General features: G+C 45.1%; 1 protein-coding gene across 1 annotated transcript in view; it reads right to left on the bottom strand.

The window, feature by feature from the left end:
* Positions 1 to 26,127, bottom strand: part of RUNX3 (RUNX family transcription factor 3) — a 507,951-nt gene that overhangs the window by 68,853 nt on the left and 412,971 nt on the right. Inside the window, exon 7 of the mRNA XM_069622724.1 lies at positions 19,218 to 19,382. Coding sequence (XP_069478825.1) covers positions 19,218 to 19,382 — 165 coding nt within the window. The remainder of the gene's footprint in view (positions 1 to 19,217; positions 19,383 to 26,127) is intronic.

The following is a 26,127-nucleotide window of genomic DNA, read 5'->3' on the forward strand; positions in this document are numbered from 1 at the left end:
GGAACGGACTGGAAGGGGTAAGGGGGTGCAGACCCAGCCAGGCTAGTGCGGGGGAGAAGGAGACCAAGTGCAGCAGTAGACTGGTAGGGAAGGGCCACGTGCCCTGTAATAATCTCAAGGTATCAGGCAGCCAGTCAAGAGGGAGAGGGAAGGAAGATTAGCAGGGGAGGGAGAGAGGGAAGGAGAAAGAGAAAAGTAGGGTCTTGACAAGCTTCTGGAACTTAAGGAGATCCGGCTCAAGTCTGTGAGGGCAGGGAGGCCATTTCAAAGGGAGGCCGCTGCGGAGGAGAGAGATCTGCCCCCCCCCACTCTCTGTTAGGAGAAGTGTCTGAGCTGCAGAGAGTTGGAGCTAGAGGAACGATGAACACTAGCAGGGAGGTATTTATGGAGAGATAGTTGGATCTAGCAGAGTCCCAGAGATAGTTGGATCTAGCAGAGTCCCACAGCAACAGGGAGCCAGAGGAGAGATTTTAGGGCTGGAGAGATGTGGTACCTGGGCCTGAGGCCAAGGATAAGTCTTGCGGTCCTATTCTGAATTAGCTGAAGGGGGCAAAGGGAGGAGTTAGGTAGGTTGAGGAAGAGGCTGTTAAGGTGGTCTAGCCTGGAGAGGACCAGAGCTCTGGATGCCCTCATTACAAGTTAGCCGGTCTGGATGTAACGGTGCCGGCAAAACCGTACCAGCACATTTTTCCGGACCGGGTGTCTACAAGTTGTGTGGCCGTGTGGTGTTACACCCGCCAGGTCTGACCTGGCGGACGTAACGCCACCGGCCGCAGACAGACGCGGAAATACTGGCACCATTACCACATGGTGCCGGTGTTTCCTCTTCCCTATTCCCAGGGAGTCCTATGGGAATCCACGTGAATGGGGATTTACAGAATGCCGGCTCCAGAATTACCGGATCACCGGGGCTGTAATGCCCCGGTAATTCCAGTAAGTCCAGAGCCGGTAAATCCCCACGAGTCCAACGGCAGCCTGCCGGCTTTACCGGCACAGCTACCGCCGGACTCGCAATGAGGCCCAAGTTTCTGGGGGAAGGTGAGGAAAGGAAGCATGTTTCTGAGGAGCTGAAGCTGAAAGTGAGCCTGCTTGGCAAGCTCCGGGATGTGAGGAGAGAAGGAGAGAGAGGAGTCGCAGATGACACCAAGGTTTTTTGCCTCACAGGAGGGTAAGGGGAGGGGCCCATGGAGGGTGGCCAGAGTTCAGGGGGAAAGAGGGAGCTGGATAAGGCATATATTGTTAGCAGTGCACCATGCCTGAAAGCAGACAGACAGTCATGTATGAGAAAGGAAGAGGAGGAGGCAGAGGAGGGAAGCTTGAAGGAGAGTTGCGTGCCGTCCGCATAACACTGGAAGATAGGAGAGAAGGCAGAGATCAAATGGGCTAGTGGGGCAGGGTAGATGTTGAAAAGTCAAGGTCCTGGAAGCTAAACATTTAATCCAATATTAGTACTTCTTAAGTGGAGTATCACCTACAAGGAGGTAAGGCCCAACTCCGCCCTTATCGACTGTACAGGTACCAAATTCAGGAGTCCATAAGCCTATCTCCACAAACAACCTTCCATCCTGCTTAACCATTCCCTCCAGATTGAAATTCCTCTTTCCAAACTATAGAGTAGAACTGATAGCTAGTTCCATTTTGTATGCCTCAATAAGAGGAACAAGAGTATAAGCCATGTACTTTATGTCAAAGCTGCTCATAGGTGCTATTGGCATTCACGCCTAAGTTAACAGCTTCTCCTTAATCTTTCCTTATGACCTTCAGCAAATTAGTCAAACTACAAGGCACAGAAATTCGTCAACTAGCTCTAATTTGCTGCTGTTGACGTACCAGTCTTTAGGTGTACTGCTTTGCCTTTCATATTGGTCCCATATCATGATCTTACTTTTGCTGTGGTTTATAGGTAGATCATGATCCCTGGTATATTGACCTAGGGTTTTTAGGGATCTTTAAAGGCCCACTCTAGTGTGGTCAGAAACACCTGTATATCGTCTCATCTGCTAGAAACGGTATATGTGATTTTTCCAATTCAGGAGGGAAATTTTGGGTGCTACTCAGTTTCTGTGTCAAATTCGCCAAATAGATATTAAATAGGTACAGCCCTGTTTTAGCCCACATATTTATGGCAAGGCGCCCTTAGTGGGAGCTGCTAAAGGACCAGCATGCTAACAACGGCCCGTTATTAACAAGTAAAAAAAAAACTTCTGGCCCCAATCTCACTTTTGCTCAAGTAGTAGTATGTAAAAGAATAATAATTTGCACTTCACCCCTGTCTATCCCCCACTTTTTTAGTTCTTCCCACAGTTGTGTTCTGTTGACTGTATGATATACAGATGCAAATTCCAGGAATTCTGCATTGAGTGGTCCACCCCCCTTTTTTCCTCTTCAATTTTTAATGGTTTTACAGGAAGGACCATTATTTTAGTGCCACAACCCCACCTAAATCCAATTTGGAAAGGGGACAGAATTTGCTTAACTTCAGTCCCTTCTCGAAAGGTCTTCTAATATGACCTCTGTAAAAATGTGCTTGAGACATCGAGAAGAGCGACGAGGCATTAAGACCCTGGGTCGTCTCTTTTTCTCTTCTTTTGCATTGGGACAAGCAGTAATTCCACCCATATTTATGGGATGCGGCTCGCCTTCCTTACTTTTTCAAAAAAGGCTTTCTAAAAAGGTTGCCATTTCTATCTTATTGATCTTAATAAAGAATTCTCCAGGCTATCCGGGTGTGGTGCTCCTGACTATTATAAGCCATTTAGTCTATCCAACGTGTTTTCATAAGTGAATCTGGTCTTCCAGATACCACTCCAGCACAACATCTATATACTGTATCTCCTGAGAATTATTTGCACATTTATTTCAAAAATGTTGAGGTCACATTGCCACATTTATGGGATCCATTTGTGCCATGGATTTACCCGTGTCCTTTTCATGAAGCTGTTGTCACATCACTTTAGTATCACCACAGCGTATTATCAACAGCATCTTTTCCCAGCCAATGGTTTGGCTTTGTACAGTTTGCTAGCCAGTTTCCTTACCTCTGCTTTACCTTTTTCAATTTGGCCACATATATTTCTCAATTGGGGGGTCCAATTTATATTCAAGTCATGCACTTCCCGAGGGAGCTCTCTTTTTCACTATATTCATATCAGAAGGGGGCACTCTTCCTTCCTTCTTCCCCATCAATATCTCATCGGGAACTGCAGAGCACTTTAATGACCAGTATGTTATAGCAGTAGAGAAAGTGTCAACTTCAGTCCGGTCTCTGTCTCCAGAAATCTCTTCCAGTAGCCCCCCTCTACATTGTGCGTACAATATGGTCCTAAGTAAATTCCGATCTGACCATTTCACTGCCCTCTCCTTTTTAGCCAGTAGTAATTATTCAATCAATCTAGGCCCTTCTTATTTGACTTGCAGGGGTTGCCAAGTGAGTTACAGAGTTATATGATCAATGCTCTCATGATGACTAGCGATACTCAAGGTAGACTTATGTCTTCAAACAAATCAAGCAAAATAAAGAAACAGTCCACAATGCAGCCTCCATTACCTTTCAACAGAGTTGTTGTCCAGGTATAACTCCCAGGCATTGAGGAAAGCTTGCCGCTTCTTCCCAAACCAATCACAATTGTTTTTGCTTCAGAATAGGGGTGCCTTCTTCACATTTAATAGCTACACTTTCCCTTTCATTTTCACTTTCACTTTCACATTCAATAGCCATACTTTCCCTTTCATTTTCACTTTCACTTTCACATTCAATAGCCATACTTTCATCATCCATACATTCTTTTTTGCCTGAGCATTAAGGTTGCCACAAGTATTTATATTATTATTATTACTATTATTATTATTATTGATAATAATAGTTTATTCAAAAGGTAGGGATTTACATCGATTTCTTGAAAGCAATAAGTGAAATCATATTAGCTTGAAACTGTTTATTACCAGCAAAAATATAGCCTTTATTTAGTATTTAGTTTGGAGACATTAACACAAAAAGGAGTTACTGTCCCTCAAATAATATTCTGGTACTCATTAAAACTAATATTTAAAATGAAGTCCTGGAATTTCGGAGGGAGGTGCTGTCACAAGACCGTTACATATCACCCATAACCAAACTGCCCTTACTACCAAATACAAAAAAAGTTTTTGAAAAACATTTACAAATGTTCAAATGATTTATAGGGTCTCAAACTAATTCAATTTTTACTGAATAATATTTAAACATTTTGGATTATACAGTTAAGATGTTCTGGTCAAAGGAGAGTTAAAAGCAATACAAAAATAAATATTTGGACAACTTCACGGAGGTCTGTGGGAACAGAGATGGGGGGCACTTCGCCCTCATACCTCTGCACTCAGAGATTTCACATTGCAAACCCCTGATTTGCAAAGAGGAATTTTCGAAATGAAGGAGATGGCTGAAAGTGCAAGGAATCCGCAACCTGACCCCACGCTGTTAGGGGTAGTACTCCCATTTGCAGGGACAATCCTTAAAGGGCCTATCACTGCAAAATGTTTGTTTACATTCGTACCTGCATATGGAAAGTGAACATTAAAAAAATATGTAATTAAAAATCACATGTAAAACCTGAGCATTTCCATTTTTGACAGATCTGTGCTGTCAGTGGTATTTTTAGACCCTTGACAGCCTTTTGCTTTTTACCGCACATCCAACAGGGGGTCCAGTACAGGGTAGAGAAACACAGATTTACCACAGATCACACTGCAACTACCCATTGTGACCCAAGATGTGGCTTGATCTTGTGAAGCCTGCTGCTTCCTGCATTCTGCACTTGGAGAGTCACAAAATTGAATATACACACGGAAATGCATTGTGCATGGAATATTCACTTTTGTGAATCAGCTCACTTGCAAATGAGGGTGTTTTGCCTATGTGTGTGTGTGTGTGTGTGTATGTGTGCACTGGGTATATAGAAATAGAAAACACATTTTGTGAATCTGCCCCAGTGTTCTTTGGGTGACTCTAACAATCAACCCACATAACACTGTGGGGATCATTTTCGAATGTATTAAGGCGTAATTGGAATGCGTAAATGTTTTGTGCTCCAGCTCATTCTGCAGCCATCCTGAGGCGTAGAGGACAGCTAATCGTCGATAGCATCTCAGCTTAGCTTTCCTCCTCTGTCTCAGTTGAGCGTTTGTTTTTACGCCAGCATGAGATTTTCATGCAGGCGTAAAATCCAAAGATTCCAATGGAAACAGGCGGATTCCATTGGAATCCATTATAAAATGCTGCCTGCAAAATGCAGTGTTTTTACTTCTCTCAAAGCAGAAGTAAATGTAAAGAGTAAAGAGTAAAGGCGATTTAAGCTTGCCTTAATCTTTGCTTTCACACTCCGCTTTAAGAGTATTGGAATGCGATGGCACCACTGGTGGTGCCTTACTGTGGATAGATTTGTGAACGAGGAGAAGAAATCTAAATCTGGCCCTGTTTGGCAGGGTCTGTCATCAAGCCTGGTGATGGTAAGAGGAAGTAGGTGTGAAGTGAGGGAGTTTAAAGAGAGTCCTGATAGCGAAGTAAATGATCTTGTCGAGAGGACAGAAAGCATAGTTAGGGAGACCAAAGAGGATGCTGGCACAGTAGTCCAGTTTAGAGAAGACCAAAGTGGTTAAGAGATGCTTGGCAGTGTTATAAGGAAGGAGATGCCCGAAGTTCCTGATATTTAGGAGGTTGAGGCAAGCTGCTGTTCCAGTTTTGGAGCTGAAAGTAGAGAAGGTGTGAGAAAGGAAGAGATGAGAGAGAGCTTTAGGCAGAGGAGAAGAGCACCTCTGTTTTGGTAGAGTTTAACATCAGAAACTGCTAAGCCATCCAATTTTGTAGAGCAGAGAGACAGCTGGAGATTTTGATAGAAAAATCAGAAGAGATCTGGAAAAGAAAGAAGATTTGTGTGTCGTCCACAAAGAGTGGGTACGAGCACCCCAAGGAGGAGGTTAGTGTCCAAGAGCAGAGTTGTAGAGTGTAAAGAGGAGTGGACCCAAGACAGAGCCTTGTGGAACACCAACTGTTAGAGGAGTGAGTTCAGAGGTGTTGTTACTCCAGGAGACAGAGAATTGGCTAGGTACAAAGTAGGATTAAATCCAGGCAAGGGCTCAATCATGAATCCCAAGAAGAAAGAGTATTAAGGAGAGCAGAGTGAGGGAGGAACTTATGCTCAAGAGCTAGTGAGAGGACTCAAAGGGAGGAACCCAGGAAAACTGAAGAGGTGGGGAGAGGAATCAAAGGGAGGAACCTAGGAAAGTGAAGAGGTAAGGAGAGGAATCAAAGGGGGGAACCTCAGGAAACTCCAGAAGTCGGGAGAGGAATCAAAGGGAGGGACCTAAGCAAACACAAGAGGTTACGGAGAGGAATCAAAGGGGCAACCGTAAGGAATTTCAAGAGGTGGGGAGAGAAATCAAAGGTAGGGCCCTATGAAAGCTGAAGAGGTAGGGAGATAAATCAAATGAAGGATCCGAAGGAAACTCAAGAGGTAGGGAGAGGAATCAAAGGAAGGAACCTATGGATGCTCAAGATGTAGGACAGGGAATCAAAAGCAGGAACCTAATGAAGCTCAAGAGGTATGGAGAGGAAATGAAAGGGAGGAACCTAAGGAAGCTCAGGAGGTACGGAGATGAAACAAAGGGAGAAACCTAAGGAAGCTCAAGTGGAAGTGAGATGAGCCAAAGGGAAGAACCTAAGGAAGCTCATTAGGTATGCAGAATAATCAAAGGGAGGAACCTATGGAAACGTAAGAGGTGGGACAGGGAATCATAGGCAGGGACCTAATGAAGCTGAAGAGGTATGGAGTGGAATTGAAAGGGAGGAACCTAAGGAAGCTCAGGAGGTAGGGAGATAAAACAAAGGGAGGAACCTAATGAAGCACAAGAGGTACGGAGCAGAATCAAAAGGGAGGAATCTAAGGAACCTCATTTGGTATACAGAGAAATTAAAGGGGGAACCTATAGTAGCTCAAGAGGTAGGACAGAGAATCAAAGGCAGGGACCTTATGAGGCTCAGGAGATATGGAGAGGAATCGAAGGGGAGGCACCTAAGAAAACTCAAGAGGTAGGACAGAGCATCAAAGGCAGGAACCGAATGAGGCTGGAGAGGTAGTGAGAGGAGGGAAGGGGAAGAGGCTGAGATGCCTGGGCAGCAAAATGTTAAATAATAGCGGTTACTTGGGATGGTGATCATTGGGGCATAATGCAGTTATTATGGTCAGTTCAATGCACATGGCCACTGAAGTCAAGAAGTCAAGAGAGGGATGGGAGAGGGGAGGTGTGTACTCCCCTTCACAGAAGCCATCCCTCGCTCCCCTATCATTATCCCACCATCTCTTTTGCAATGTCTTCTGCCACTCTCTTTCAGTAGGGATGCTGTGCACCGTCCTACCCTTATCCATGTGAGTGCCAGCCTGCCTCTCGGTCCTTTCCTGCTCTGACCCCTTCAATGTCCCTCCTCAGCAGTCCACATTGGCCCACCCTCTATCCTTAGAGACCAGCTCTGCCCCATTCTGAACACCTTGGCTGTTGCCCCAATCTCTCCCACCCACACCCCGGCTTCCCATCTATCACCCAAGCCACCATTACGCCACCCAGTACATTTAACTTCACTCATTGACAAGCACACAAATAGTCACGGCTGCCAATTGAAATAAATGCCACCTGGAAAGACCCTGTCCAAATGCATGTGTACTCATTAAGCAAGTAAGAAACAGCAGGCCTTCCTCCACGTATTAAACAAAATAAAATACCCCAACCAAGCAAAACATGTATTAACGCGGATTTCACCGTTTTTGTGATCAAAAACCATCCTCTTGTTTAAGAAGCATATTTGGGGCAGATGAAAGGATGCCTCATTAAAAAAAAAAAAAAAAAAAAAACTTCCAGCAGTCGCTCGGAAAAATCGGACGAGTTGTACATAATAATGGGAGGTCCATTTACAGGGACAGTGTTTTTAAATTCAAATTTGGGTCCCCAGGGCCAGACATTTTTATTTTCACCTGTGGTTAACTCATGTGGTCTGGGAGCTAGAATAATGACCGCGTGTATTTTTAGTAAAAACTTTGAGGACATGACCATTTTTCTCTCTCTCTCTCTCTCTCTCTCTCTCTCTCTCTCTCTCTCTCTCTCTCTCTCTCTCTTTTTTTCTCTCTCTCTCTCTCTCTCTCTCTCTCTCTCTCTTTCTCTCTCTCCAGACACGATTGTACAGCACAACCCCGCAGACCGCAGGCGCGGCCGCTTATGCTGTCTTTGCATACTAATCGGCGTTCCCTTTCTTTACGGCAAGAGGTCGGAGCAGAAGAGAAAACATAAAACTATTAATTATTGTGTTATTCCCTGCTCAGCAGAGTTATAAATGCCTGCCCAGAGAACTGGCGCAACTTCACAGAAGCTATAAAAACCCGGGTGTTGCCGCCCACTGTGCATTCACAAACATCCACAGTTTGGTGATGGGGGAACACGGGCCTTATGCGCTTAGACTTTAGGATGATTCTCAAAGATTTGAACAGGAGCAAATGAGAGAGGCTCGTAAGCATCTCTGATTTGCACCTCCTAGTTGTCCAACTCCAGGCCCTGAGGGTCCGAATCCTGACATGTTTTCAGGATATCCCTCATTAATATTAATGAGGAAAATGTGCATGTATTTAGAATCATTGCTGGACAACCCTTATTCCCGATTCCCAAAGCCTACAACTGGAGCAAATCTGGGGATGCAGCGAGCATCTATGAGATGCGCACGCACAAATGTGTTTCTCAAAAGTTTGTCCAAGGGAGCCGCAGCGAAGCACTAGCACTCTCCACATTTGCTCCAGTGTTAGCTTTTGTGGACCAGGTATAAGCTAGCAGGTGCAAATCAGCAATGCTCACAGGAATCTCTGATTTGCTCCAGTGCACAAGTCTTGTGCACAAACCAGTCTTGTTTTGTAACATAGTAAGAACTTGTCTTTCTCATTGGACCTGATTCAAAAAGACCACCTCCTGCACATAGAAGTTACAACGATTGTACGTTTAATGTTTGGTCGGGACACACAACTGGATAGGACAGTCACACAAAAAACACATTCAGCGCATTAGGGAACTGTAGGGAAGTGGAGCCACAAAGGTAAAAAGGATTCCCTGCATTGCCGACATTGTACCGGGGCAACGATGAAATCGCCCTGCGGGGAATCAACATAGAACACTTTTCCGCGTGGCTGCAGATGGTTTTTCCGCTACTGCTCCCACTATCTTTGCACATGTTGGGGATCTGGCTGCAACTGATGCACTTCCCCATGATAATTACAGGAGTAAGTTACTTGTGTAGCTAAGCGCAGGAAATGCGTTTGTGAAGTTTCTGAATAGCCATGGAAGTTTCTCTCTGGTGGGAGTTGACCAACATGTTCATTGCCTTCCACTTGTCCTTCTCTGGCATTCGCCTTGGAAAACAATTGTGCGTAATTCCTGTAGTCTAGTGCGTGACATAAGCGCAAGGTATGCATAACTTAATAAACGTATGGCTGTTCCCCAGATGTTAGTTGCTTTGTGAATAGGGTGTAACTTTGGGCATGTCTACTTTTGCAACTTTTTCCAGGAGCAAGTAATAGGTAAAAGCTTTCTAAATTGGGCCCAAAGAGTTCCACTGACAGTTGTCTGCTTGCCTTCAGTGTAACCATTCAATTATTATTATTATATTTATTTAGTGCAGACCTAGCTTCGAGAAGCAATGGAGCACTTCATAGAGGTTTACAACAGTACAGATGCATAACAGAGCGTTTTTCAGAGGTAACAACAGAACAGATATACAGTGTGGGTGGGATACAGAGGAAGGGTACAACTGTATCACACCCGCGAGTCAGGTGGCGCGAGGGGCGATGTGATGGCCTAGATGCTGAGGCAGAGGAATTCCTTGAAGAGGTGGGTCTTGAGCTCTTTTCTGAATCGTAGGACCGTGGGGGCGAGTCTGATGCTGATGGGGAGGAGGTTCCATAGTTTTGGGGTATTCGCAGAGAAGGCTTATTTTCTAGTCCTTTCCTTTTTGCAGCAGCAGATTTCAAGTCTGCACATTTCCTGGCTTCTGGTGGTGCGCTGTCTAGCGGAGATGCTGAGTTTCACCGCAAGGTAGCTGGGTAACTTGAGGGTGAGTGCCTTATCGATGATGCAGCAAGACTGAAGGTGATTCATGCATGCAGTGGGAGCCAGTGAAGGTCGATGAGGGCCGGGGTGATCTGGTCATATCTACGTAGACCCTTAATGAGGCCTACGGCCATGTGTAGGACACTTCTCAGGGGCACAAGGGAGGACAACGGGAGGCCTTCGAGGAGTGCATTGCCCCCATCCAGGTGGGATAGGACCAGTGCTTGAACAGTGGATCTAAAGCTGTCCGGAGGGAAACAGGCTTGACTTTCCACAGGAGGGAGAGCTGATACCAAGCTGTCTGGATTTTCCTAGCTATGCATGTCTTGAAGGAGAGGTGTTTGTCATAGTGGTACCAGAGGGACTTGGCTCAGGAGCTGAGCTCGGGTGTGAAGCCCTCAGAGTTCATGGTTGATAGCCAGGTCTGTATGTCTGGGTGTTCAGTGTTGATGGTGAGGAGTAGGAATTTGGTCTTGGAGGGGTTGCGCTTCAAGTATGCACTGGACATCCAAGACTGGATCAGCGATAGGCAGGTTTTGAGCATATGGATGTCCTTGATGGAGTCGATCTTGAGGTATTCTATACAGCGATTCAAAGGGTGTGATAATGATTTTGGCGCTATTACATTTGGTAACACTACCAAACTCATTTACCATTACTGCATGAGTCACATACCCACTACTCAGAAAGGTCCATGCAGATCTTTCTGTTTTTCCCCATTTTGAATTCAGGTAGGACTGCATATACGGTGGGCCTCATTATAAGTTTGCTGGTCCGGTGGTAAGCTACCAGTACCATTGTTACTGGACCGGCGAACTATGAGTTCTGCTCGCGGGTGCCTTCCCGCCCGCCAGGTCTGACCTGGCGGGCATACCGGCACCCGCGAGCAGAGCATGTCGGATGCACCGGCACCATTCACGAATGGTGTCGGTGCATCCGACCTCCCCATTCCCATTGAGCCCTATGGGGATCAAATGGGAATGATGAGCATTTTTTTCCGGCGCCCGTAAATGGGCAATTACTGGGTCCAGCAAGGCCGTAATGACCCAGTAATTACCCATTTGCAGGTGCCGGAACAAGAATGATACCAGCAGCAGCTGTGCCGGTGTTACCGGCACGGCTACCGCCAGTATCGTAATGAGGCTCAGTGTCTGGTTTTTACTGAATGTTCTAATGACCACATTTGTGTGGAAGTAATTACGTCTACACAAAAGCAGGAGTTAAACAAGAGTTTCATTAATGAACCTTGTAATTTGGGGGTGTGATAAAGCATCCAGTAGTGGTAATTACCGGATGCTTTACCACCACTGCAAAACTCATAATGGCCCCCAAAGTCTTGTTCTCTTGTTTGCTGTTCCTTTAACCTGGGGATCTGCAACCTTTAGCTCTCAAGATGTTTTGGACTACAACGTCTATCAGCTCTAGCCAGCCTAGACAATGTTGAGGGACCATGGGAGTTGTAGTTGAAATCACCTGAAAAGCTGCAAGTGGTAGACACCCGCCTAAGCGTTTTCTACCTCTTTGCTGCTAAAGGCAACCTCATGGAGAATCTGTGTAGTGTTCACATTTCTTAAAAATAAGTAGCCTGATAGGGTGCTGTGCCTCTTTTCAGTCATTGTTTTATTAACCGGTTGCATTCTTGGGTTTTCAATGAAGGTGGGTCATGTTCAATGAAGATGGTTTCATGGAAGGTCACTTACACCAGAAGTGTATTATTGAAATGATGCCACTGACTTCTTGCAGCAGGGAGGGGCCATGATAAACTAAACTCAATACACACGAGAGTATCAATGGTTGAACTTTATTAAGAATCTACCATGTAGGAATTGAGTTTCACCGAAGTCTCTGAAATTCCAGTGCTTGGTTTATCCTATGTTTTCAATACATATGCATGTTTATGGGTACCACCAATGCCAGTCAATTATGGCACTGGTTTATGTCAATGAAGTGACAGGTTGCTCTTGGCAGGCGAGACTGGAAAGATAGTTTGGGGGCATCACATTTGTCTTGAAAGCAAGACAACGCAGAGCAATACAGGTTTAAATCCCAGACCCGGACTTAGAGACTTGTCTCCGTTATTGCATATATTATAAATCAGTAATTAATCAATTATTTTTGGAACATATTGGGCCTCATTCCGAGTTGGGCGGTAAGGGATACCGGGCACCGGTAAGGAGACCGGTGCCGGTAAACCCTTACTGCCCAATTCCGAGGTCCCTTAGCGGGAATCGCAAAGGACGTGTGATCTGACCACACGTCATTAGCGGGTCCCGCTAAGGGACCAGGGTGCTAATTACGGGCCCGCTATTTTTGGGCCCGTAATTAGCACCTTCGGTATTCCCATTGAGCCCTATGGGGGCTCAAATGGGTATGGGGAATGGTTGGTTGAATGGGGACTTACCGGGTCCTTCAGGGTCAGAATGACCCGGTAAGTCCCCATTCAACCAGACCGGTCCAGGACCCGGTATTGGAGGCAGCCATGGCCTCGGAATGAGGCCCATTGTCAGGAGTAGAGGTTCAGAAAATACTACCGGTGGAGAAAAATGTGCCTCCAATTTGCTAGCAAAGAATTTTGTTGTCCTGATTCATCTCTTTTGGGTGAATTTAATTTTCAAGGCGATATTTTATTTCTGTTCAGTTTTGGCTGACATTTCAGCCGATTAAGGGGCCGAAACATTTCTAGGCCACCTCATTGGCTGAAATTTCAGACCCAAACACCAACAGAAACAATATGTCAGGCAGGAAAGCAATTTTCCTCTTCAGGTAAAATCAGCGAAATAGGGTGAACTTTTTCCGGAACTGGACAATTTCTCAGCAGTGCGAATTTCAATAGTTTTGTCGACCCCGAGATAGCAGTCAGTTTTGAATTAACAAATGTACTATGGTATTCTGCTATTCACTGGTTGGCCTTTGACACATTTTCAACTATAGACAGACTATGAGGTGGCTTGTTTGAAGCAACGTGGAAACCGTTGTGCAGAAGACTATAGCAACCGATGTACTGTTGCTACTGATGATAAATATACCCGTAGAGGAGCAGTTGGGGCAATTTTCACTAGGTCCCACCCCCTCACCACCATCATACTGGAACAGCAGGAGAAGGGCTATATGTGGGACCACCTGTGTTATGCGGAGACCGCATCACGTGTATGAGAGAAGATATGCACTTATGCAGCCGTACCGAATGTACCCTTGAAAGGATGGAAGGATGCTGCATGGAAGGATGTCAGCACACACCATTGGATATTATGGAGCGCTGAGCGGAATCTGACGAGGGCACAGTCATGTCATGGAGAAGATGTATGAAGCCATGCTGAAAGGATATGAAAATACTTAAGAGTGACGATGTAACTGAAGTGACAAAGGAAACATGTACGAAATGATAAAGTAATCATAAACGCAAAAGAAGACAAAGGGCCTCATTACACGGATGGCGGTAAAGGTTTGCCGGTACCGGTATTTTACCGGTACCGGTAAATCCTTACCGCCTTACTACAAGGTCCCTTTGCGGGTTGGGGAATGTAACGCCTGCTTTTTGCAGGCGGTAAAAACCAACCCGCAAAGGGACCAGGGAGCTAATTACAGTACCGTAATTTGCGGTACCGTAATTAGCGTCTTCCCCATTCCCATAGAGCCCTATGGGGCAAAAATGGGAATGGGGAAGGGCAATGGTGGAAGGGGGAATTACCGCCCCGCCAACCTTCGAATAGGGCGGTAATTCCCCTTTCCACCAAGGCGGTGCCGGTATTTTACCGGCATGAACCATGGCGCTAATAGCGTCATGGTTCACCACCATCCGTGTAATGAGGCCCAAAGTAAGTTCCTGGCTTGCTAAAGAGGAATATATAACATAGCTAGGATGGCCATTACTGGAAAATGGACGTCACCTTGTGTAAATATTCAATTCAACTACCTCAGGAGTCGATCAGGGTTGCAGAGTCAGGAGATGCTGGAAGAACAGCTTCCTGTGCGAAACAAAGAGGAGTCAATGTTGGCGTGGGATCAAGGATGCTATTTTTCAGGAATAGCTGCAAAGCACAAAGGGAGGCAGACGGATGAGTCATAGACATGAGTAATATTTCTCTAAGATTAAAAGAGAAGAAAACATTTGCAAGAGCCAAGTATTGGATAATTAAACGTATATAATGTCTATACAAGGTAGAGTGAGGAAGTTTCTAGGGGCCAAGAGGAGCAACGACACCCAGTATAATTAAATCAAATAGCAGTAAATAAGAATCTGAAATTGCCAAATTCGTGATCTCTTCACATGTGACTCAGAAGTCGAAAACAAGGGCTATTCATCAAGCCTTCTATGAAGATAGGGATGTGCTTTCACTCCCTCAAATGTCCTAGAACAGACAACGGGCTACAAGGTCAACAACTACAGATGGGAAACGTTGGTTCATGGCCGGTCTGATGAGAGATGATGGACTAATTGGGAAAGTTGGGAGTAGTCTGACGTGATCCAAGCACCTGAGTTTCAGTTTCCTTATGTGCTGCTAGCTGAGTTAAAAGTCCAAGGTAGGGTGAGACTATCAACCAATCAGTGGGTGTCTGGGGTAACCTGCTATGATTATAATTGGTTATTTATAATGCGCTTAATACCAAAGAGATTTGTAAGTGCAGACCGAGGATTCGAACCTGTGTTGCTCTGCGTCGTCTTGCTTCAAAGACAAGCTTGTTGCCAATGAACTATACTACCCGTCTATACAATGTTGCATAGACCAAACCCCTGCCATTTTGTTTGCTATAATTAGTATTATACATATTTAGAAGTAGTTGGAGTGTTGTCTTACAGATAAGGGACGGCCAATGAAATACTAACCCATATGGATTCTATAAGTGGATATGTTCCCCTAATCCAATCCCTCCCGCTAATATGTTTTATGGTTTGCCATGTAGGAGGACATCATAGATGACGCGTATTGGTGTATAGGACCCATGTGTAATCAAGTTTATGTGTGAGTGTGCAAGCATCTGTCTGAGGTTTGTCAGTCGACCCTGCTTTATTTACTTGAGAATAAAGTAGTACTTTGCCATATTCCTTGAGTCTCTACGGTTATTTGGTCTGAGATCTTTATTGCTAATTCCATCTAGCACAAGAGACGATGCTTCAAGGTGCTAAAGCACATACTTCATGAAACTGATTTATACAGAAGTTACATTTGTAAACTCCTTATTGCCCCCTTTCCTCAATTGCCCTGCTGCTCCTCTCCATTGCCACAGCTTTCTTGTCCAATATCAAGGCCCTCTTTTGAGTTCAGGGTTTTGAGCTATGCTTGTATGGCCAATGGGATGTGTCTTTACTGCTTTTGGTAAGAGTGGTAATTCTGCCACATTAAACTTTTGAGTTATTCCCCATTCAGAAGTCTCTCCGTACATTATGGGGCGCTGGAGGAATTATTGTCAAGGGTAATGCCAGCATTTTTATGGGGATATTTCCTCATAATGAGTTTCCGACTTGTTAATGTTAAAGGATATTTATACCGCGCACTATCACCACCGTAGGGGTCCCCTGGCGCTCGACTTGTAATTAAGACGACTGGATAATCAGATCCTTCCATTACTGCAGGATTTTCCATTTATCGCCCAACTCGTAACTAGGGCCCAAGTCTCCTGCTCGCCTCATTTCCCCCAATAATTCCGTATCCGGTGAGGGCATTAAGGAAACCTCCCATGAATTAAGTCCTTGAAAAACCTGGACTGAAGGGATGGTGAGATCCTACGGATATCCTCAAGGATCACAAAACGGAAAAACTTACTCTAGCTATCAACAGGCAACTACCCCACTGCATACCACACAATCGCTTGGTGACCTCACACATGGCACCCCCTGTAACATTGCCCAGAGTCAGTCGGCTAGTTAAAACCATTCCAAACAAACGCCAGAAGCCTGCCACCCAGACGTGCTTGGGGGCACCTGAGAAAACATGCAGCCATCCAAATTTCAGAAGGCCTTGGAGACATCTCGCATGTTATGCGAAGCACTTAAAGTACAGTTGATTTCTTGACAGAGTACAAATATACTTTCTTTTTGTGCACACACGGATCAGGGTGCAGCCAACTCCCTGGTAACCTTCTCCAGTCTCCGTGCAGTCTGGAGGCGTAAATCAAATTCACGTCAGTGCCCAAAGTCTGATGCTTAGACATTCTGCTTTCTCAAGGCAGGACTAAAGAAACGGCCTTGATAGAAAAAGACTTGTGCCAAGCGCACTGCAATATAAAACCACCTAACCACAAGCCAATGCTTTACCCTAGACATTGCTGGACTGGCGGCAAAGACTCTGCCCCCTTTGTCTTACAGCCAGGACCACAATGTGCGGAGCTGTCGCTTCCACTTGCTATCACGTCCTGCTCATGCAGACCCGGGAGACCACACACGACCCTTCCTAGGGCAAAGCAGCCAAGAAGGATTTCTAAGCAGAGGCGCAGACCGGGTAGGGCCTGAGCGGGCAAGGCCCACTTGAAACCTGTAAATGCCCACTCAGCACTGCTGTGTGGGCATTTAAAGATGTTAATGTCACTGCGGCGGGTCCAATTACATCAGCTTCAGGCCCCAATTGTGAGACAATCCTGGCAAGGCCTCTGTTTCTAAGCAGAAACTGCAGTGCCTGCTCGCACTGGGCCACAGCCAGGGCGTATGATGTCTGTCGGCTCCGTCTTTAGGCCTGACTCACTGACTGGATGTCTGATGCCTCATTAACGGGGCACTGTCTTACTGCATTCAAGTGTACTCTAATCTGCCTTCGCTTGCTCTCTCTTTCAGGAGCTCCAATTACAGATAGCCCATATGTACCTATGGCTCGGTTAGCCAAGATAGTAGAAGTCCATTGAATCTCCTGTTTGTCCTTATTGCTGTTCTGTTATCCGTGAGTTGTGAAAGTGGAGAAGCACTCTGTATGTGGCTAAGATGTCCCCTTGCGATTTAGAATAATTGTGCCCTGCCCGGGGGTTGCCTTCTGGCTGTTTCCCCTCAAGCAGACCCATCTTTTCTGTCACTGCAGTTTCATTCCATCTTTTAGCGGAAAGGAATCCTCACCAGTCAAGTCTTTGGCTCCAAGAAGAATACAATGAAAGGCGGGACTTCCTGTCTAAGAAGCTAGAGAGTTTCCTGGGTGCTGGTTTATCCAGTCTTTGGTCCAGTTCACATCCTGGTAGATATATATAAACAACTGGGCAGGGCGCTCCCCAACAGAGCCACAGTAAAAAACACACTGACCATTCAGTAGTCTTTTTCAAATATATAATATAATTTTGTGTTTTACAGATCAATTTATGAACATGACATATCGTGAACCCATATGTGCTGAACCTTCGACATTCAAAAACAAAGCAACACACAGTTACTATCATAGATACAATCTTCAGTTGGCTGGTGATTTTTTACACCTACCTCCTCGTCTTCTTGGACAAGGTTACACTGCTGGAGCCTACAGGGACAGGGCTACTGAACGCAGCATTTTCAGATAAACGGAGGCCAGGTCAGTGTGTTTTTTACCGTGGCTCTGTTCGGAATCGCCCTGACCAACTGTTTATATATACCTCAAAGGATCTGGTACGGTCAGGGAAAAGTTAGGGGCCCCATTTTCCTCATACACATCCTGGAAGAGACAGTCAATACAATCGTGATTTTTAATCCAACTTGAAGAGTCAACGAGGGCAACTTCAGAGCTAAATGGAAATTGAGCCGGGCACCATCTAGAGGTCATGCCTCCCGGCAAAGGCCTCCGGGAATCTTTAGAACGGAAGGTTCCACCAGGGCTGGAAGTAAATGCGCCTGATCATCATTGCATCACGCAGGGCCGGAACAGCTGAGCAGTGGGCGAAGTCTACATTCATTTGGGAGATCACTCTTCTGCCAACTTTACCACAGTCTCTGGACATTGGCTTGTTAAGAGACTTTCCCAACTGTCATCTCATCCTCACCTATCAGCTCTCTAAGGTTGATATCTGCCTGTTCACCACACACATACACACACACACACACGCGCACACGCACATGCACACGCACACGCACACACGCACACACACACGCAAACACACACACACAGCCTTGTATCTGGCCACATTGCATCTTACATGTAGATACAAAGCCACTTGTGGCCTTATGTTTAGTCTCCATTCACCACTTGTACACACCCAGGGACTTAAAATACATTATGACCTTCCAAGCCAGTCTATAGTGTTTGTTATTGCCCTAAGGGTGGAACATTACGGTAAGTTACGATAACTCGTTTTATTGACTGACCCAAAATGAATAATGATGTTATGATGTTACCACATGAATAGGCCCCTGCTTTTAGAATCCCCCCACCTATATCCGTCCAGGCAATTTGTCTGTTCTGAGAGAGCTGAATCTGAGGGCATTTACTTCTAATTATTGACCACAGTTCGAGGAGCCTAACTAGTCGACCAGCACTAAACCATCCAACCATATTTTCTAAAAGTTCCTTGCATATTTTCTTAAAGATTATATCATTATACAAACCATGGTTTATCTAGCGGTTTCGCCAACGAACTGTACATAGAACATTTACAGACAATTATTACCACAGAAGCAAAGCTGGTACTCATTAAGGAGCTCGGAAGGATGAAAGGCTCAGTTGGCCTTGCCAGGATTTGAACCCGAGCCTTGAAGATCTCACACCAATGTAAGCAGCAAGCACTCACCTTAGGTCATATCATCGCATTATATCATCATATTATTATCCCATATCATCATGTCCTTTTCCTCTGCCGTACTTGCCACCCACGTCTCTTTATGCTAAGCTTCCATTCTACACAGTCTCAGGCGCCTGCAATTCAAAAGGTTGTAAGCTCAGAGAGCTTACAACCTACCCCAGAAACAAGATATATTTATTTTGCTTGTATCCTAGTCCTTCACTGTGAGAGTCACTTTCTTGGCGACCCCACCTTTGGTGGCAACCTCCCTTCTGGTAATTCTGTTTCCCAGAGGAACATTGCACACATTCATCATTGATCATGCTCTATTGCATAACCGGGAGATGTCGGGCCAGTGCCTTTGGTGAAATCCAAGTAGACCACCTCCACCCCCCTGCCACTGAGGGCTGGTCGAGGATTTGCAAGGAGAGGCCTTCACTTACCTTGTATCTGAGTCTGTGCTTGCGAGCTGAAGTGAGCGGGGTTGCCCAAGCCTGCTCGAGGATTGGGTGTGGACTGAGTAACCCTCATTGTCTGACGGATGCGCTCCAGCTCGCTGAAACGATCCGGGTAGGACCTTGCTTGTTCTTCCAGCTTTTGCCTGTGCCCTAAAACGATACAACAGCTGTGGTTAAAGCCCAGAAGGAAGCATTTTAAAAAAAGAATTCAACACCCTACGACACAATCCAATTTGGCTAGTATCTAGTCCTGGAATTGCTGGAAATCCTAATTCTATACGTGTACATGTTGTGTGGCAAGAGACCAACAGTGCACGCTCTTTGCAAAACGGTACTATCAAGATGTGCTGCCAACAGTTTTGGTCATGGCTTCATTACACATTTTAATTCACTCTTTGCTCACCCACTCCCAATGCACCACACTCTTGGGCTCATGCTCCGGGTCGGAACCTGCCCATTATCGTAAGCATAACGGATTACACCTATATTCACCTTGGCCGATCATTTATTACGCAATAATAAGTGGGTGCATGGCCTGTACCAGGTGGTAACAGGCCGGGCCCCGAGTTTGTAGGCCTCAGCGAAGCAACAGTCTTTTCATAAGCAGGATGTTAGCAACTCAGGATTTGGTAATTTTTGCTATTAGCACCCTAGGTTGATGTCCCGGCATGCTAGTACAAATGTATTTGGCTGATTCAATTGGTCATGTGCTCACTGTGACCAATGGAATCAAATAAATACTCATCCAAGATGACTGCCTTCATGAACATGGAAGGTGGGCCTCTTCTACGTTGACCGGGGATAAAGGAGTGGCTTGTCTCACTGCCATAAGAAACAGGTGAGTGGGTGTGGGGGGCAGAGCGGAAGATGGGGGAGGTCGAGGGAGACAGCGACGGGTAGGGGAGGTTGGGAGAAGATGACGGGCAGAAGTGAGCAGCTTTCAGCTTTCTCGAAATGTAGGCTTGGATCATGAGAGTAAACCTGTGATCCGATCAACCTGATTGGCTGCCGCACCTGTCCCATGTGCCAATGAGAGCATCTGGCTCGATGAATTAAAATGCAAAGCTTTTAAGGGGTACCGTTGATCATGGTTATGACTCATGCTCCTCCTTGGACATGCTCATTTTTTTTTGAGTCCAATATTACACAGACTAGTTTATAAAATCCTAGTAAAATACATTTTCATGTTCTCTTGACTGGTACTGCCCAGAAATAACAAATCCCCCGCACCCTTGAATGCACGTTTACTGCGCTTTCAGCAGTAACGAAAATATCAAATCTCATTATACATAGTAAGTGGAGCAAGGGTGTCCACTGCACCCCTTGTATGGTATAATGGGTTCAGGGGTTGCTGGGCTATCCACCGCAGTCACAAGGCAGGGATTTGGGGCAGTTACACATAGATGCGCGATCTATGTGAACAGTGCGCAGCTCCATCTTCGCGTTCAGAATTTCCGTTTGCGGTTTTCCGGGCCGCACAGTAATCACATAGATCCCCTTGACTCACAAAGCAATGTAACCCTTGATGTTTCTTTACTCACTCTTTTATCTTTCTTCCCCCATGTAGAGTTTGGCTTTGGGGATTCTGCCTAGTAGCACTAACAGCTCAGGCAGATCTGCGCCCCTTGAATTTGCCTCAAAGATAGCTTGAACTAGTTCCAAGGATGACCTCATATATTTCTGTCTTGGGTAAAACTCTGCCATTGGCCACCCATGCCAACAGTGCAATGGATGTCGAAAAGACTTGACATGGCTACGGTCAATTCCTCCTTCTACTAGTTTTTATAATGCACTGGGCACATTCAAGGGACCGCCCGGCTCTATATTAGGGCGAACCAGATGCCTTAAAGTGTCTTACCATCAATGCATGTGAGGTAAACACTCGCGTCACTGGGCATTCTGATAAACAATGTCTCATTTTCAATATTGCACAATTTTATAGGAATGGACAGATCAGATTTATATTAAGCCATGTTCATTTGATTCTGGACAAGAGTTATTTTTAAACATATACTTTATTGAATATTATATAGATTACAGGATCAAGTCGCTTTATCTTAGAACCTGTACATAAGTCAAATCTAGACGCGCCTTTCCAACTGGACATCTTATCATCATGGATGGGATGAGCTCATATTCACTCGGCATATCCAATAATGAAATGTTACAATTTTAAGGGCAGACTTAGCTCAAAGGGAAGACTCATTTCAATTCAATTCAAAAAATTTTGACTTCGGGATTGAATATCAATCATAAATTTAAAATGTAAAACTATGGACATAAAATCCAGGATTATGAATTATTAAGCTCAAAGTTTGAATGAATCTTAAAATCAGTTAAAACAGGGTTTCATAACAGACTCATCACATAAATATACAACTAATGTATCAACAAAAAAAAAACCTTCGCATTATAAAATGAGGTCTTTGGTGCTTCTAAACCCCGCCTCTTGATCGCAAGTGCCCTTCTTAAAAAACTTAGGACTGCCCACGTGCCGCTCTTTGTATTATCCGGCAGTCGATGCAGGGAAACACAGCCTAAAGGTTGTCTCTCTCAAGGTTGCCAGCAAGGTTGACCTTCTCACATACTTATACTTAGGGGAAAAAAGAATACATGTAAGACCGTTTCCACCACGTTTGGGAAGAATGGATCCAATGATTTCTCGGATTCAGCGTCTCCCACAGTGCGACTACGTCATTAAGATCAATGCAGTTCAATCGGAATCTTGTTCTGAGGAAACAGTCTCTACATTTTGGGGACTAGTTCAAATTGGGTTGAGGGCCCTTACCCATGTCCAATCGGCCATCTGACATCACAGGCTAGGATATGCCCCAAGCTGATTCCTCCTTCATATCAAACAGACCAAAGAAACCTTAACCCAGAACTCTCCAGTTTCTCGTGGCCATGTGTGAGGAAGTCATGCAGTTCTGGTTTTGCTTTGAATTCTGGGACTTGTAGTTGACTACATTTCAAATGGGAAACAAAAAAACCTACAAGCCCCAAAATCCAAAGATAAAAAGCAGGACTGGATGGCCGTCTTACACGGACATGGGAAACTTGAGAGCTCTGTTAACCCCATCAGGTGCCCCGGTAGACTCTTATCTCATCTCGGGTGAAGAGATGTGTTGTCCAACTACATGGCCTGAAGTTGTGAGATATGCCAGCTGTTAAAGCCCAAGATAATGGACCAATTAAAGCGATTAAAGGGGTTTACGGCTTTAATTTGCCAGTGTAGTCCATGCTTGCGTGCTATCGGGCTATTAATACCCAGCCATTCACATTTTTTAATGAGGGAAAGTTATTGGCTTGTTGAGCGCTACACCCTTGGACTATGACAATGTTTCACTCCATAAAAAAACCTAACAAAGGCATGCCGCCATGGTACTTTAAAGGAAACTTCTTCACCAATGAAAGAACACCCTTTATATTTTACATTGAGGCTTAATGCCAGTCCAAGAGGCAACGAAACGACAAGGCGGATGAGAGAAGCCAGTGAGTCGCAGACAAGGAAGAGCTCTGGGAAAAGATAAGTACAAAGATTTAAAAGCCAGAGGTGTGTAGAGGAGGTTCCAGACATGACCTGCACCCCTGGCCCTCAGCTCGATCTGCCAGGAAGGTACCCGCCAAGGGGCGTGACGTATGAAGAGCAAATTAACCAACAGAGAGCCGCACTGGGACTGTGCCCAGCATACATTAGGAGATCTGTGCCTGTTGAAGTGCCCATAACAAGACAACCCTGGACAGCGCGGTTCCCTATCAGACAGCCATACCAGCTGCTGATACAAAATGAGGAGTACCTTCATGCGGTCCACGAAGAGACCCCAAAAGCCTTAATGGAAGGCCAGTAGAAATGACATAAGTGCCTGAACAGACTCGCAAATGAACAAAAGTGGCTATCGAAGACAAGCACACCAGTACGAGTAGCTACAAAAATAAATGTAAAGACACAGAGAAGAGACAATGTTAAAACGTAAGGAAACGGTACTACGAGACAAGATGGAAGCAACCGTCCTGTTAAACGTGTGTAAATAGGCTTGAAACGCAAGATGCTAAGAAACCGATACTGCTTGCAATGCTTAGTAGAATAATAGAAGCGGCATGCGCCGACTATATATCTACCTCAAGAAGCACATTATACAAGTGCGACTCCATTTTGTAAAACCAGAAATGTACCCAGGCGGCCAGAGGCCTGACAGGTTAAGTTTTCGAAACCCAGCCAAAGGCAAGAGAAGGAGCGGAATCGAAACTCAACATTCCTAGGAAATCGAGGTCAACCAGAGAAGGGGAGGAGAGCATCAACTCGCAAGAATCAGGCTCCGGAGCAGACCAGCTCGCCCGTGAAGGTCAAGATAAGAGAGGCCCAGGCAGGTGGCAGAGCCAAAGCAGAATTAAATACAATAAAAGCTGGAAACTGAAGCAGATTCATGGTGAACAGACACGTGACCTGCCAGGCGCGAAGAAGTACCACCGCATGATGTCATCCAGAACCTGAGGATGCCATAACTTCTCCTGATAAGAGACTACAGTCCCAAGGCTATACCCAGCCAACTAATTGACACATAGCCCTAAAATACTGATTGATGGAAGGGAGGCAGGGTGAAACTTGGGACACCAGGCACCTGGGTTTCCATTCTGCATGCTGCTAATTAAAATGGGGATTTATGTCTAGGGGTGTAACCCGCCCAATCACAATAGACCAAGTAATCTAGGGTCCTATAGCCAGTAGAACCAATGAGACATCGTACTTGTAGTGACGTCTATCACGAGTAATGTAGAGGGTTGAACATAGATGCCCACCCGATAAGAGTTATCCAATCCACATGCTCTGTTACCGTATACAGATATAGCACCTATACTTAAGTTACCTTTCCTAACCAATTATATTGCATGATGATTTTTGCAAAGTTAGACGTCAATGATGACGAGTTTAATGCATAAAAGTGGCTGTTCAACTGAAGTTCGGGGAAGTTGGGGCGAGAGAGGTGATCGCAACGCTGCTGATTTCCATTTGTTTTCCCTGTTTGATGTACTTGCCATTAAACAGACCTCCCTTTGCCAACTTACTGAGTCCTCATTATTGAGTTGTGCTGGAGTATGTGAATCCTGCACCCCCTGTCCTCACATGGTGCAGCTATCTTGTCTTACAAGCTCAGGAGGGTGTGTACTGACCTATGGGCCTGTCAGTAACTTCCTCCCCTCTCTGAACAGGTGAACCAAGCCCTACAGTTGCTTCGAACTGCAGCCCAACGCTTGTGGTTAATGCCTGCATTGAGAGGAGCCTGATTGTCCCTGACACATCTCTCTGGTGCTAATTCTAGTTATTACCCTTTTCCATACTTGCATATCCATTCCTGAAAACAGGACAGGACTCGCGGGTTGGAAGGCGGTCGATATTGACCAGCAATGCGGTCAATAATGCGGATTTAGCAATTCAACAGTTTCTGATCAAGTTTGATTAATGCAAAGGGCCCTGCACAAGGTACACCTCTATGGTTCTTGCTGCCCACTCTGCCACTCACTCTGCCACTCACTCTGCCACTCACTCTACTACGCCTAGACAATGACTTCCTGTAGTACAGAAGCCTTTGGCCTCCCAGATGTTTCAGACTATGACTCCCATAATCCCTCACCTTTGCTAAGGCTACTGAGGCTGATAGGAAGTGTTCAGTCCAACACATCTGGAGAACCAAGGGTTGGTGGCCCCTGCTGTAATACCCCAAGAATTGAAAAACAACCTTTTTGGACAACCTTGCACTAGTAAAAAACAAAGCATCGATTTCCCTTCTGAATGTTGACATTAAATTATTTGCGGTAAGGATTAATCCCATGCTCCCGAAATTGATTCATCAAAATCGGACGGGATTTATTGTGGTTAGGAACAGCTATGATGATTTAAGGGAACTTTGTGATGTTATTTCCTTGAAGTGTGACACTTTAGAACCTTACGCTGCTGTCAGCATTGACGCAGAAAAAGCATTTGATAGGGTTAATTAGGCCTATCTGCGGCAAGTGTTGAATAAAATGAACTGTGGTCCTTGTTTTTCTAAATTATTTGCAGCCCTTTATAAATACGCTTCAGCAAGAGTTGCAGTGAATTAATGTCTGTCAAAGAGTTTTCAAATTAGTCAGAGAACTAGGCAGGGATGCCCCTTGTCTTCCGTTCTGTTTGCCCTTTTCATAGAGCCATTGGTGATTGCAATCAGGGAGAATGCAATTATCAGGGGAGTCCAGGTGGGTGATAGCATCTCTAAGGTTCTTCTATATGTGGATGATCTTCTTGTTTTGATGTCAGACCCTGCATCCTCGTTTAAGGAATTAATATCAGTTTTGGCATATTTTGGCGTATTTTCTGATTTCAAAATTAATGTATCCTAAACGTTAGTCTTTCCAATCTTGCATTCATGCCACAGAGGTCTCTTTGAGGTTGGACGGGAGAGCTGGGCAGAAAAAGAATTTCTGATATTTGCATATACAAATATCTAGGTGCATACACTGTTTATTAGCTACAAATATTCGGTATAAGATTGTAGAGATATAAACGCTGTGCTTAAAATGGAAAAAACGAAAACTTACATTGTGGGGAAAGATAAACGTTATCAAGATAACCCTGCTACCAAAACTTCTCTATGTTTTCAGTATGTTGCCTTTACCCCTAACGGGAGATCTGGTCCGAGACATAAACAGAGTTCTGCGTTATTTCTTGTGGGGAGAGAGAGAGAACCCTAAGATTCCAGTGGATGTACTTATGAAGCCGGTACGCTTGGGTGGGTTTGGTTTCCCCGATATTGTCTCTTATCACAGAGCACTCTCATTACGAACATTTTTCGTTGACAAGTGATGAGGTAGAATCGCCTAACTGGGTACACATAGAGAAGAGTGTAGTTTGTCCTACCCC

Source organism: Ambystoma mexicanum, chromosome 11 (genome assembly GCF_040938575.1).
Source record: "Ambystoma mexicanum isolate Mex_15411 chromosome 11, UKY_AmexF1_1, whole genome shotgun sequence".
In the NCBI taxonomy this organism is placed as follows: domain Eukaryota; kingdom Metazoa; phylum Chordata; class Amphibia; order Caudata; family Ambystomatidae; genus Ambystoma; species Ambystoma mexicanum.